Raw genomic sequence first — 14,514 nt, 5'->3', positions numbered from 1 at the left:
AAACATCTCTGAAAGTTTTACCCGAATCCATCCAGCGGTTTTTGAGATATTTCGTCGAAGAAACAAACAAACAAACGAGCACGACTGAAAACAATACCTTCGCCTTCGTTAAGGCGGATGTAATAATAGTCATTTCTAATAGACACAAGGCCTGAAATTTTGTGTGGAGGAAGGAACTAGTCGATCATATCAGCCGCAGCGCCCAGTTGGCACTTTATTTTATCGAGCCAGAAAGGATGAAAGCCAAAATCGGCCACGGCTGAGTTTGAACTCAGAATGTAAAAAATAGACGAAATACTGCTAAGCATTTTGTCTGGCGTGCTTCACTGTTCTGTCAGTTCGCAGCCTTATTTACAATAATTATCTAGTCTGAACAAAACGACACATGAAATTTATATCCACCCGTCCGTTCGTCCGTCCGTCCGTCTGTCTGTCTGTCTGTCTGTCTGTCTATCTGTCTGTCTGTCTGTCTGTCTGTCTGTCTGTCTGACTGTCTGTCTCTCAGTCTGTTTGTCTGTCTGTCTGTCTGCATGTCTGTCTGTCTGTCTGTCTGTATGTCTGTCTGCATGTCTGTCTGTCTGTCTGTCTGTCTGACTGTCTGTCTGCATGTCTGTCTGCATGTCTGTCTGTCTGTCTGTATGTCTGTCCATCTGTCTGTCTGTCTGCATGTCTGTCTGTCTGTCTGTCTGTTTGTCTGTCTGTCTGGGATTAAATATTTTGAGAATGGAATTTATCCATTAATAAAAGAGAAAGGTGCGAATTTTAGCGAAGAAATTACTAATTAAGTTATCCCATACGTTCATCCGTTATAGGGTAAAATTTGAAGATTCGGTGGCTATTTCTAGCAGTTCGGACAGTCTCATAGAAGTACCCTCATTCGTAATACTTATAATTAGCGACAGTCTCCTTCCTCTTTCAACTGATCCAACATTAATCAAGAGATGTGGACATGTTGAGACGTCTGTATACACGTGTTGTTCGAGGTTGTTCCAACTGCTAGAAAGAGCAGCTAAATCTTCAAAGTTTACCCGATTAATTAAAATACCGACGAACGTACTGGATATACTAATTAGTAATATCGGTGCTAAATTTCAAACCTTTCCATTTATTTATGAATAGATTTCACTTTCAATAGATTTAAATTCATGTATTTTTTTAATGATAACTTTGGTTTGTTTAAAATAAATTTTGCTCTGTTTTAAATTGACTTTAATTTATTTTAAATTGCTATTCGTTTGATTTAAATGAGAATTCATATGACTTAAATTGAAGTTCGTGGCGGTGTGGTTATGAAGTTTGCTTTACAGCCACGAGGTTTCGGTTTCAGTCCCTCTGCACGTAACCTTGGTCAAGTGCCTTCTACTGTTTTCAGTGAATTTGATTAATAGAAACTGCATGAAAGCTCCTCGTATGTATGTATGTATGTGTGTGTGTGTGTGTGTGTGTGTGAACCTAGTTGACACATTTTGATTTAAAAAAAAAGGATTTTATTTTTGGATGGGGTATAAAAGCTGTCAGATCTTAACCCGAACACCCTGTTATCTAAATCAGTGCCCAGTTGTTTTAATCTATGATCAAATTTATTTTAGTTTGAAACTGAGTTGAGCTTTATTTTCAAAAAATTGAGTGAAAAGGTGTAGTGTATACACACAAAGGTAGGTAACTCTCAAAATTTAGAGAACTACTGAAGAGGTTATCGTTAGTTGATTATTCAGTTACAACCACTTTTGGCTCTGTTGCAGACTCACAAAGCTATTCTCCACGGAGTCAGAGAAGCTCTTGTTTCCAAGTCGTGCTTTCCAAAATATATATCAGAATAAACTTCCGGATTATTTTCCCATTTGAGCCAAGACTTTTTACGCGTGATTCACTTATATATAAAATACACAAATAAACATGGAAGCGTGCAAGAAGAAAATGAATGCCTTAGTCGCAGATCGGGTAAATGCTCTGGAAAAAGCCGAGGAACTGGAATTAAGGCTAAAGCAGGTTGAAGAAGAACGCGATAAAATTCAAGACGATTATATGTTTTTACAGAAAAAGTATGGAACTCTGGAGAAAGAGAACGATGATTTGAACGAAAGTTTAGCTAAATACCAGCTGGTGGAAGAAGACAAAAAGAAAGTTGATGAGGAATTGGTGTGGATGCACAAGAAGTATAGTAATTTACAAAGAGAATTTGATGAAGTATCTGTCCAATTAGATAAAGCACAGGACATGATGAGATATACAGAAGAGAAATTATCGGAGACAGAGAGCGAAACACAAGATTTAAACCGAAAAATCAATCTTTTAGAATTAGATCTTACCCGATCTGAAAGTCAAGTGGAAGAGAAAAGAGTGCAAGCCGAAGAGGATTCCGAGAAGCTCCAGTCTGCCGAGAATCGGGCATTGACAGCTGAGCGAAATGTCCAAAAACTTGAGAATGATATCGAAAAGCTCACGAAAGAGCTCGAAGTAGAACAGAAAAAATTCAAAACTTTGTGCGAAGATTTGGATGAAGCGTGCTCCCAAATGATGGATTAGAACAGTTATGATTAAGAGCTGAGCTTATCTAACCACCCCACAAAAATCAAAACAAAAAACAAAAACAAAACAATCTTCCCCCACTCCCTGAAAAAAAAACAAACGAAAAACACGCAAGAATAATGCATAAAGACAAATCTAAGTAATTGCTTTAAAAATGTTACGATTTACTCATTGTCATTATTTGACAGTGTTAATACCCAATTATTGTATCTTGTACTGGTTCGTATTACATTTTCTTATGACACTCAAATCTTACGCTACACAATTCAAGCAGCTTTTATTATTATTGTTAGTGGTAGGTTAATTTTAAAAAAAATATATGAAAATTAAGTTAATTATTTCTTTCATTTGCTTTTAAGTTATGAAAGCTTTTGCTGATATTTTGAACTTTTATCCACCCAAATCGTTCTCAACTTGTTTGCTTGTTAATTGTTAAATTATTGTTAATTGTTAAATAACTATGTTAAACTTAACACAGGAAGATTATGTTTGCATATACGTATGTATGCATGTATGTATATATGCATACATGCATGTATCTATGCATATATGCATACATGCATGTATGTATATATACATACATACATACATACATACATACATAAAGGAAGGTGTGTGTGTATGTATGTATGTATGTATGTATGTATGTATGTATGTATGTATGTATGTATGTATGTATGCATGTTTTATGTACATAATTGCACACGCGTGTATGCATATATGTTTGTATGCTCATACCAGTATGCTTGTATGAACATATGTAAGCACGAATGTGTATATATGTATGCATATATTTATGTATGTAATTAAACACCTATGTATGTATGCATGTATGTATATATGTATGTATGTACGTACGTACGTACGTATGTATGTATGTATGTATGTATGTATGTATGTATGTATGTATGTATGTATGTATGTATGAACATATGTATGCACGTATATATGCGTGTATACTAATCTTTTGAAATTATGTATGTAGCTACGTATGTTTTTTACAAACAAATCTGAAATAATTTCAATGGCCATATTCTGTGAACAATAAATCTTCCTTGTTTGAAAAAAAAAAAACTCGTATGTGTTTCCCATTAAAACATTAAATATCGACTGGATTTAAAAAAATGAACATCAACAGAGAAACAGCCATCAAAATGTCTTCCGAAAATATTTTAGTCTGAGTAAACTTACGCTCTGACATAAAACGACTACTCACTTTGGACAGTATTAACTTTCTTTCTATATTTTTATGGTAAAAACAAAACAAGAAAATAGAAAATTATCTGGAAACCAATGTGCATGTATTTCTGAAAACAGACAAACATACAAACGTTTTGTTAGCTCTTTATTCCAATACTTCTCAACTTAAAATACACAAAATGTTTGAAGGATTGCTTATCTTGGTTATACATTGTATATATCGGCTGCAGCAGCAACAACTGATTAGAATTCACTGAAAAATGGCTAAAATAGCCCAAGAAACGCAACACTTAAGAAAATAACCTCATTTCTGGCTGTGGTTTACTTTTTCAAAGAGATTTCGAAAAAAATTTTTCCTAAAACAACTTGTGTTCCGCTGAAATCTCTTTGGTGGTTTTTAAACATTTAATTGGAGAAAAGTAACAAGAGACGCTCATTAGAACAACAACAACAACAACAACGACAACCACGACGACGACGACGACGACGACGACTTTTCCCAAATACAGGAAGGATTATACTCTCCGCGCTATTTGCACGATATCTATAAATACTGCCGTCAAAATACAATTAAGTATAGCTCTCACGTACACGCACGCACGCACGCACGCACACACACACACACACACACACACACACACACACACACACACACACACACTCTCTCTCTCTCTCTCTCTCTCTCTCCTCTGACACACACACACTCTCTCTCTGACACACACACGTACGCATATATACACACATATGCATACTTATGCAATTATACATACCTGCCTACATAGATTAATGTATAATGATGATGATGATGATGTTGATAATGATGATGATTACGATGACCCTGTCTAATTTTGGCGCAAAGCTAACAATTTTGTAGGGAGAGTGCCTGTTGATACCATCGACCCTAATACTTGACTCCTACTTTGTTTTACCGATTCCAGAGGGATGAAAGTTAGTATCTCAATAAGATCAGAAATTATAAATTCTGGAAAGCGCTTTCTTCGTCGCTCCTTTAAACCTATTCTTGCTGGGTGGTGGCTGAAACAGACGAATGCTATAAGCTATACGTTTTTACTTCTTTGTGGGACGATTGAAGATTTCGCATGAAAAACTAGAAAGATGGCCCTCCTGATGTAAAAAAGAAAAAGTAAGAAAAGCATCTGAAAGAAAGAAATATTTTGAGCAAGGTGTAATTACTACAACGGAAAGGTAAGTTGAAAAGAACGAGAATAAGATAGATAGATAGATAGATAGATAGATAGATAGATAGATAGATGGATAGATAGATAGACGGATAGATAGATAGAGGAAGGGGCACACACACACACGCACACACACACACCACACACACACACACACACACACACTCATACACACATATACATATACTCAAAGAGAGTAAGAAAATGAAGATATAACATTTTATATAAATTTATTATATATATATATATATATATATATATATATATAAATATACATATATATATATAAATATACATATATATATAATATATATAAATCTATATATATATATATATATATATATATAATATATATATATATATATATATATAATATATATACAGGGAGAGTGAGAGAGAAAGAGAGAGAAAGAAAGAGAGAGAGATAGAGATAGATAGATAGATAGATAGAGAGAAAGAGAGAGAAAGAGAGAGAGAAGAGAGAGAGAGAGAGAGAGAGAGAGAGAGAGAGAGAGAGAAGAGAGAGAGAGAGAGAGAGAGAGAGAATGCTGGTGGGGGAAATAAGAAATTTAAGTTACGAGTGGAAGAAGAGAAAATGAGATTCTAACATCAGAGAGCAAGTAAGAGAGAGAGAGGAAATAGTTTTAGAGAGAGAGAGAGAGAGAGAGGGCGGGGCGGGGTGGGGGGTGGGTGAGTGAAGGCATGTTAGGAAGGAAAAGGGAAGTAAATAGGTAAGAAAAATGAGGAAGAAATTCAAGAGTGGGGAAAAGGATGAAGAGAGGAAGACGGAGTGGCGTTTAGGAGTGGAAGGAGGAGGAGGAGGTGAGAAATGCGATGATATTTGAGGAAAGAGCGACCAAAGTAAGAAAATATGGAAGACTATAATGTTGGTGGAGGTGGTGGTGATGGTGATTGTAAGAAATATAAGGAAGCGGTAGAAGTAGGTGTGTAAGTTGAGTGTGGCTTGATGTAGCTGTGGGTGAACAGAAGGTGGTAGATGCTTGCCAGCTATATAAGGTAGGGGAAAACGGAGACGAGGAAACCGATGCTGTCATAGCAATTATGTTGCTCCTTTTCGCGTCTTATCAATTACTTACATTATTTGATGCATGTAAGAGCGTCTGATAAGAAAATTCAGCAGTACTTAGTAATATATCTTTAATTACAAGGCCCCTATCCGGCCGAATCAACTTTTATTTCACCGTTCCTGAGAAAGAAAGAAGAGGCATGAAATTAATAAAGTTTGCACTAGCAAAGTTTGAGATAATCGATAGAATTCCTTTTCCTAAATTTGAGATAATCGAAACTTCGTAAAAATATTAACTAAGGGGAAATAACTCAAATGTTCGCCAAAGCTTATTAACTCAGGATTTTGTCAACCCCGGGCGATATTTAGCACTGGTGGGCGACTGCGAGTTTAGTTTAGGTGATGAACGAATGCAGAGGAAATAGTTTTGAAATTCTTGTGGGCGGTAGAGGTTTTTTTTTTTATATGCTGAATACATTGCTTTTTGTCAATTTGTTAGTTAGAAATAGGAATATAGCAAATTAGTAAAATATGTGAGGTATGTCTGTCAAATTGTGAGGCAGGAAATTAAAGAAAGTAACACAGATTATGATATATATTATTTATACATTATAATGATAATCTAAAAGAAACTCACTCACTCACTCACTCATTCACCTTCTTATTCACCTTCTCATTCTCTCACGCGCGCACGCTCGCGCGCATACACACACACACGCGCATACACACACGCGCGCGCGCACACACACAGAGGGACTGATTTCCTCTTAGCGTGCTATTGAGAACCCGCAGTAGGCGGAAATGCTGTCCAGTTCTCACCGGCCGTTACTTGCTCCTGATATATATTGTACTTTTATACATAGCACGTCCACGTCCATTAGAGATACTATCCCCGGATGAATACAGCAATAAATCTTCTTTTCGCGATATATTTACATTAAGTATGGTACGCATAAATACATACATACATACATACATACATACATACATACATACATACATACATACATAGGCGCAGGAGTGGCTGTGTGGTAAGTAGCTTATTTACCAACCATCTGGTTCCGGGTTCAGTCCCACTGCGTGGCACCTTGGGCAAGTGTCTTCTACTATAGCCTCGGGTCGACCAAAGCCTTGTGAGTGGATTTGGTAGGCGGAAACTGAAAGAAGCCTGTCGTATATATGTATATATATATATATATATATATATATATATATATATCTGTGTGTGTGTTTATCCCCCCCAACATCGCTTGATAACCGATGCTGGTGTGTTTACGTCACCGTAACTTAGCGGTTCGGCAAAAGTGACCGATAGAATAAGTACTAAGCTTACAAAGAATTAGTCGTGGCGTCGATTTGCTCTACTAAAGGCGGTGGTCCAGTATGGCCACAGTCAAATGACTGAAACAAGTAAAAGAGTAAAGAGTATACATAAATACATACATACATACATGCGCACACATTCACACATCCACACCGAAGAAAATATTCGAAAGAAAGAATGTTAAAACCAAAAATCATTTGATGTTGGGAATCAAAAATTTGAAAAGCTACACTTTATTATTTTTTTTCTCGTTTTATACAAAATCATAATCTTCGTTGCTGAAAACTCGGGGATCCGGAAAAAAAAAGAAAAAGAAAAGAAAAACGTTACGAGAAAGATACATAGTATAATGTATTCTTTGATACACGTGGTTTAAAAACAATAAACAAGTAGGAAAAAAAAAACGAAACAAAATTGATAGAGGTGAGATGAACCACCTTTTATAAATAAGTCTACTCGATTAGAAGTGATCCGTAGCAAACAGCAGCAGCAGCGGCAACAGCAGTAGCAGCGGCAGCAGCAGTTGTAGCAGCAGCAACAACAACGACAACAATTCATGACCAGGCAGTATTTTGGACGAAAACATTTGAGCTAAGTTCGATATGCTAGCAGGTTGTTGTTGTTTAGCCCAAGTCATCTGAGGGAGGTTCGGCAGTTATTTCTAGCATGTAGAGCGACCACGTTGAACGTTGGACCTTTCAAGGTCTCCAGAGACTAATAGAAGTAAAGGAAGAAGAATCCATAACTCATAGGTTCTTTGCAAGGGCTTCTCAGATAAATTTTTTAGTCGGGCTAAAACTGCTGACGAGTCTCCGGAGGGTGTTAATGGTAGAGGACCCTCTTAAAATTCAAAGGTGGGGTGGTTGTGCGTTTTTCCTTCAGGTAAGGATCTAGAAGGTCCTACCAGATATTTACGAGTCCCTCCTTGCGTTCCTAGATCGACGAACCAGCTGGAACTCTCGCCTCTTTTAGGCCCTGATCAAGATAAACCACTAATTCAATCCTTCATGAAAAAAGAATGTTTGATTAATTCAAAGTTACATTTGAGTTGGAGAAAGAAAATGAAAACCTAGTGAGAATTATTAGAAACCCTTGTAGTTCAGAGGTACGGTCAGTAGCCGAATGAGGGCTTGTTAGACAAATAAAACAGATTGCGCCCCCTGCCATATTTAGTGGTACTCTTTCTTATCAGAGAATGACTTTCTCTGACAAACAACGGCTCTAAGCAAGAGAAGAGACAGCGATAAGCAACGCATCAGGATATAAATTTATCCTCAGACTCGAAACCTGGTTCAGTTGCTTGTTAAAGAGTGTCCACACTAACGGCACCCAATGATCAGGTGCTGTTATTAAAACCAGAAATGGATTTGGAATAGAAAAATACGGAATGACAAAGAAAAAAGCTACGGCGTTTATTTTGTAGTAGAAGCATTGGAGAGAGGACCTTTTTATCCCTGTGCAGGCAGTTTTCAATTTGAAGTGACCAGGGTTCCTGGATTGGTTGATTCGATACGGCTTTAGACACAATGTCTTACTTGGAGTGATTCTCTCTGTTAGTTGATTGCAAGCTGGCAAGATTACCACAAAAGTAGATATTCAGAGATATTAAACCAATGTTTCTCCATCATTTTTGTCCCACACCCAACTTCAATTAAAAGAATACTCTGCGAAGGTTATACGTGTGCATGAAAAGCTATAAACAGCGAAAGCACTTAACACAATACATAAATTCCTTTCCAAAAGGTTTGTGTCATTCTGTTTTTTAAGATTCTTTTTGTATAACTGATAACTTTTAATTTAAGAAAATAATGATATATATATATATATATATATATATCACTGTGATCACTGTGACAGACCAGGCTATCAGATGTTGTTACACATCGCTGGTCACAATGCGATTCGCATTGTTTTAGCCTTCAAATGATGCCACCCCGCTGGCTAAGCGAGCAGGCCAACAGAAAAAAGAGTGAGAGAAAGTTGTGGCGAAAGAGTACAGCAAGGATCGCCACCACCCCCTGCCGGACCCCCGTGGAGCTTTAGGTGTTTTCGCTCAATTAACACTCACAACACCCGGCCTGGGAATCGAAACCGCGATCCTACGACTGCGAGTCCGCTGCCCTAACCACTGGGCCATTGCGCCTCCACACACACACACACACACACACACGCACATACATCTTTCAGTTTCCGTCTACCAAATCCACTCACAAGGCTTTGGTCGGCCCGAAGCTATAGTAGAAGGTGCCACGCAGTGGGACTGAACCCGGAACCATGTGGTTGGTAAGCAAGCTACTTACTATACAGCCACTTCTGCACCTAAGTTTTTTTACAAGTCTTTTTGTAAAGTCTTTTGCAAGTCTTTTACAAATCTCACACGCCTCCGTAATTTCTCTTGCATACTCCTAGAGGTATGAGAAGCTCAGTTTGAGAACCTTTATTTTAAGGCTGGGGTTCCCAAACTTTTTCAAGCCGCTGCTCACCATCACAGACGTAGACCATTTTCTGCAGCAAATTCAAAATAACAGTATTTTACAAATAAAACAAACTAATTAACCCTTTATTTTGTTTGATTTTTTTTTACATCCATTGCCCCGCTTTGGTCATCCCACCCCTATTTTCTTCAATACCCCCCGGATCTTTCCACCGCCCACTTTGGGAACCACTTCTTCAAAGGTATTATAATTTTTATCATGAAATAGATTTTGAACGAGCAAAGTGAGGTCTTTGGTTATATCTCAGAAGGGACATTATCTTAAAAATAAACACACGCATCGGTTATATTCCACTTCATTATCTTTTTTTTTTTTGTCAATTGGTTAATTATTTAAGCAGTTAGGAAGCAGACTTGGACTAGGGAGAATATATCACTGATAGGGTCACGAATGACGATTAAAAAGGACTTTAATTAATTGAACGAACGGTTAGTAAAAAAATCGGTTAGTTAATTAGTTATGTAATTAACCAATTGACAAATAAAGAAAAAAGAAAGAAGTGAAATAGAAACTGTGCGTATGTTTATTATTGGCATAATGAACATGAGTGCTGGAACGAAATTTGCTCAGCGGGTGCAAGCCTAGGTCCACCCGAAGCTGTTCAAAGCGTATTCATTGCTCTACAAAAAGTTTTAGGAGGTGCATTTGCAACCACTCCACCGCCTATCCTCGAGCCTATGATATTGACCCTCCTGAGGTACAGCAAAATAGGTTTTAACTCATGAGTTCCCGCCAAGAATCTTGCAAACCAAATGCAAAAAACGAAATAGAAAACAAATGAGGTAATATTAGCAGAATTTAAAGAATTTAAATAATTTTTATTGTTTTACCACATGAAGCAAAATTCAAAACTAAACGAAGAATGCAGAAATCAGTCTCGCAAGTAAAAAGCAAAACAAATCGGCATTTTCCAAAGGATGCCAAGCTAATTAATACCTTTATATTTCCTGTTTCCGTTTTTTGATTAGTTTTTGCCGATATTTCTGTCATGTAAGTCGAAATACCGTATTAATAATTATTGCGCTAGACACTACAGAGAAGTAAACAAAAGAAAATTAAGAAAGAAAATTCTAGTAAAGTGTAGATCTTAGAATAAGTTCATTCCATTTGACTGAGTAATACAAAAAGTAAAGTTTGAAACGCAGTTTTTTTTTTGCTGTCAAAAATGCATTGTTGCATGTAGTTACGTAGTGAAGGGGAAGTTACTCTATATTGCAATAATAGTTTAATAAATAATAGTTAAATTATAGTTTAGAAATAACTTCCCTGAGTATTAATCTTTTAAGCTTAAAATACCATCAATAGGTTATGGCGGGCAAAAATAGTTACAGTGAAGGGTTTTGAATGTTAAATAAACATGCGATAGTTTCACGTTTTCAATTCAACTTTATATATATATATATATAATATATATATATATATATATATATATATATATAGTTAATCCAAACAAGAAAACACAGAAAAAAAGAAAAAAAGAGAAAAAACACAGCAACGCAGGACGTGGAACAATTAAAGTATTATATATATATATATATATGTATATATATATATATATATATATATATATATATATATATATATATATATGTATATATATATATATATATATATGGGCGTAGGAGTAGCTATGTGGTAAGTAGCTTACTTATGAACCACATGTTCTGGGTTCGGTCCCACTTCGTGGCACCTTGGGCAAGTGTCTTCTACTATAGCCACGGGCCGACCAAAGCCTTGTGAGTGGATTTGGTAGACGGAAACTGAAAGAAGCCCGTCGTATGTATGTATATATATATATATATATATATATATATATGTATGTGTGTGTATATGTTTGTGTGTCTGTGTATGTATGTATGTATGTATGTATGTATGTTTACATATATATACACATATATAGAAGTACATATATGTGTTTCTATGTATGTATATTTATATATAAATACATATATATGTACTCACAAACCTAGAGGAGTGGCTGTGTGGTAAGAAGCTTGCTTCCCAACCACATGGTTCTGGGTTTAGTCCCATTGCACGGGACCTTGGGCAAGTGTCTTCTACTATAGCCTAGTCTAGCCAAAGCCTTGTGGGTGGATTTGGTAGGAGGAAACTGGAAGAAGTCCATCGTGTTTAGGTTTGTCCCACACCACCGCTTGACAACCGGTGTTGGTGTATTTACGCCCCCGGAAATTTGCGGTTCGGCAAAAGAGACCGTTAGAATTTGTACCAGGCTTAGAAAGATATTAAGTCGATTCATTAGACTAAAAATTCTTCAAAGAGACGCCCCAGTATGGCCGGAGTTCAACGACTGAAACAAGTAAAAGATGAAAGATATATGTATGTATGTATGTATGTATGTATGTATGTATGTATGTATGTATGTATGTATGTATATGTGTGCACACACACATATGCATGTATATAGATGGATAGATATATAGATGCGCGTGCATATATACGTATATACATACCTATCTATCTATCTATCTATCTATCTATCTATCTATCTGCATACCCCCACCCGTATACGTACACTTATACATTCCCATGCACGCGTACACACACACGCACGCACACACACACACCACACACACACACACACACACACACACACACACACACACACACACACACACACACACACACACACACACACATGAGATGAAATGGGATTTATAAGTCTGGGCAGTATTGCCGGGCAGCACTCCTTTGAATAACGGTTAACAGAGGTCAATACAAGTGGATAGATTTCCTTTTAGGAAGCAATTTATACAAACTGAAATTCCATAGATAATTTATTACTCGAGTAGTATAATACATTGCGTCTAAGAATAATGGAGGTTAAGGTTCCATTCTTACATGTGTGTGTGTGTGTGTGTGTGTGTGTGTATACATACATACATACATACATACATACATACATACATACATACATACATACGTGGCTGTGTGGTAAGTAGCTTGCTTACGAACTACATGGTCCCGGGTTCAGTCCCACTGCGTGGCACCTTAGGCAAGCGTCTTCTACTATAGCCTCGGGCTGACCAAAGCCTTATGAGTGGATTTGGTAGAGGGAAACTGAAAGAAGCCCGTCGTATATATGTATATATATATATATATGTGTGTGTGCGTGTATGTTTGTGTGTCTGTGTCTGTCCCCTTAGCATTGCTTGACAACCGATGCTGGTGTGTTTATGTCCCCGTCACTTAGCGGTTCGGCAAAAAGAGACCGATAGAATAAGTACTGAGCTTACAAAGAATAAGTCCCGGGGTCGAGTTGCTCGACTAAAGGCGGTGCTCCAGCATGACCACAGTCAAATGACTGAAACAAGCAAAAGAGTAAATGAGTATATATATATATATATATACATATATGTACGTATATTAATAATAAAAGGGTAAAATTAATTAATTAAATTAATTAATCAATTAATTAATTAATGATTTTACCAAGTAGATCGGTACGTTAAAATAACCTTTATTATACAAATATTCGATAATTATAAACATGATTATAATTAGGGGGTCAGCTAATTGCTTCACAGCATACCGAATTTAGAAATAGGAGTTAGGTAGAAAAGGAATTTTTAACTCCTATTTCTAATTCGGTATGTTGTGAAGCGATTAGCTGACCCCTAATTATAATTATGTTTATAATTACAGAATATATATATATATATATATATATATATTATATATATATATATATATATATATAATATATATATATATACATATACACATACATATATATATATATATCTATATATATATATATACATACTAGCAGCTAAGCCCGGTTTCACCCGGTTTGTTTGGATGATGTGGGTGGGATCGTTTTCGGTTAGGTATAATCTATAACAGCGTTTCTCAACCTTATTATTTCGGGTCTCTTGAATAGATTTTTTCGGTAACTATGGGGGCTAGGAAAAAAGTACAAACCACATTCCAATCTATGCATCCGTCTCCACGTGTGTGTCATTTCCCACACAAATCCACCCAGCCGTTTGGGTGTGAACCTCAAGACAAGAAAGAATACAACGATAGCCCATGTTCAATTTATATTATAGAAAAATATATACCTGCACAATGCACACACACACACACACACACATATGTGCATTTACACATAGACGCATATATATGGCGTGGATTACTATTAGTGTCGACAACTATTTACAGAGATAAAGCGATATAGAATGGGAAAATCACAAACAAGTCAAAGAAAGCGATAAAAATCCTGGAAAAATATCTCGCCATAGTTCATTCATATATTTCATCATGACATTGATGAATTTGTATAAATCAAGGTAGGTAACTCTCATACGTTAGTGATACACAGAAGTAGTTAACGTTAGTTGATCAAGCAGTTACAACCACTTCTGGCTCTGTTACAGATTCATTAAGTTGTTCTCCTCGGAGTCAAAGAAGCACTTCGACTGTGCTTAATAAATCATATATATATATTTTGGAATATATTACCGGAATATCTTAACTTTAGATTTGAAAGTTAACGCGTGGCTCTTATATTAGAATATATAAGTAAACATGGAAGCGTGCAAGAAAAAAATGAATGCTTTGATTCTGGAGCGAGTAAACGCTTTGGAAAAAGCTGAAGACATTTCGAACAAATACCAACAGTTGGAAGAAGAGAAAAAGAAAGTTGATGACGAACTGGCGTGGCTTCAGAAGAAGCATGGAAATTTAGAAAGAGATTTTGATGAATTAACTGGTCAGTTG

At 36.4% G+C, this 14,514-nt stretch overlaps 1 protein-coding gene across 1 annotated transcript in view; it reads left to right on the top strand.

Moving 5' to 3' along the window:
* Positions 1-1,686: 1,686 nt before the first annotated feature.
* The window catches only part of LOC115213976 (tropomyosin-2), a 13,176-nt gene continuing 348 nt past the window's right edge, over positions 1,687-14,514 (top strand). Inside the window, exons 1-3 of the mRNA XM_029782985.2 lie at positions 1,687-2,525; positions 2,718-2,824; positions 14,318-14,514. The exon at positions 14,318-14,514 is cut by the window's right edge and continues 348 nt beyond it. Coding sequence (XP_029638845.1) covers positions 1,897-2,525; positions 2,718-2,824; positions 14,318-14,514 — 933 coding nt within the window. The 5' untranslated portion in view covers positions 1,687-1,896. The remainder of the gene's footprint in view (positions 2,526-2,717; positions 2,825-14,317) is intronic.

Source organism: Octopus sinensis, linkage group LG7 (genome assembly GCF_006345805.1).
Source record: "Octopus sinensis linkage group LG7, ASM634580v1, whole genome shotgun sequence".
In the NCBI taxonomy this organism is placed as follows: domain Eukaryota; kingdom Metazoa; phylum Mollusca; class Cephalopoda; order Octopoda; family Octopodidae; genus Octopus; species Octopus sinensis.
The sequence above is the reverse complement of the archived record's forward strand: the minus strand, read 5'-3'. Positions and strand labels throughout refer to the sequence as shown.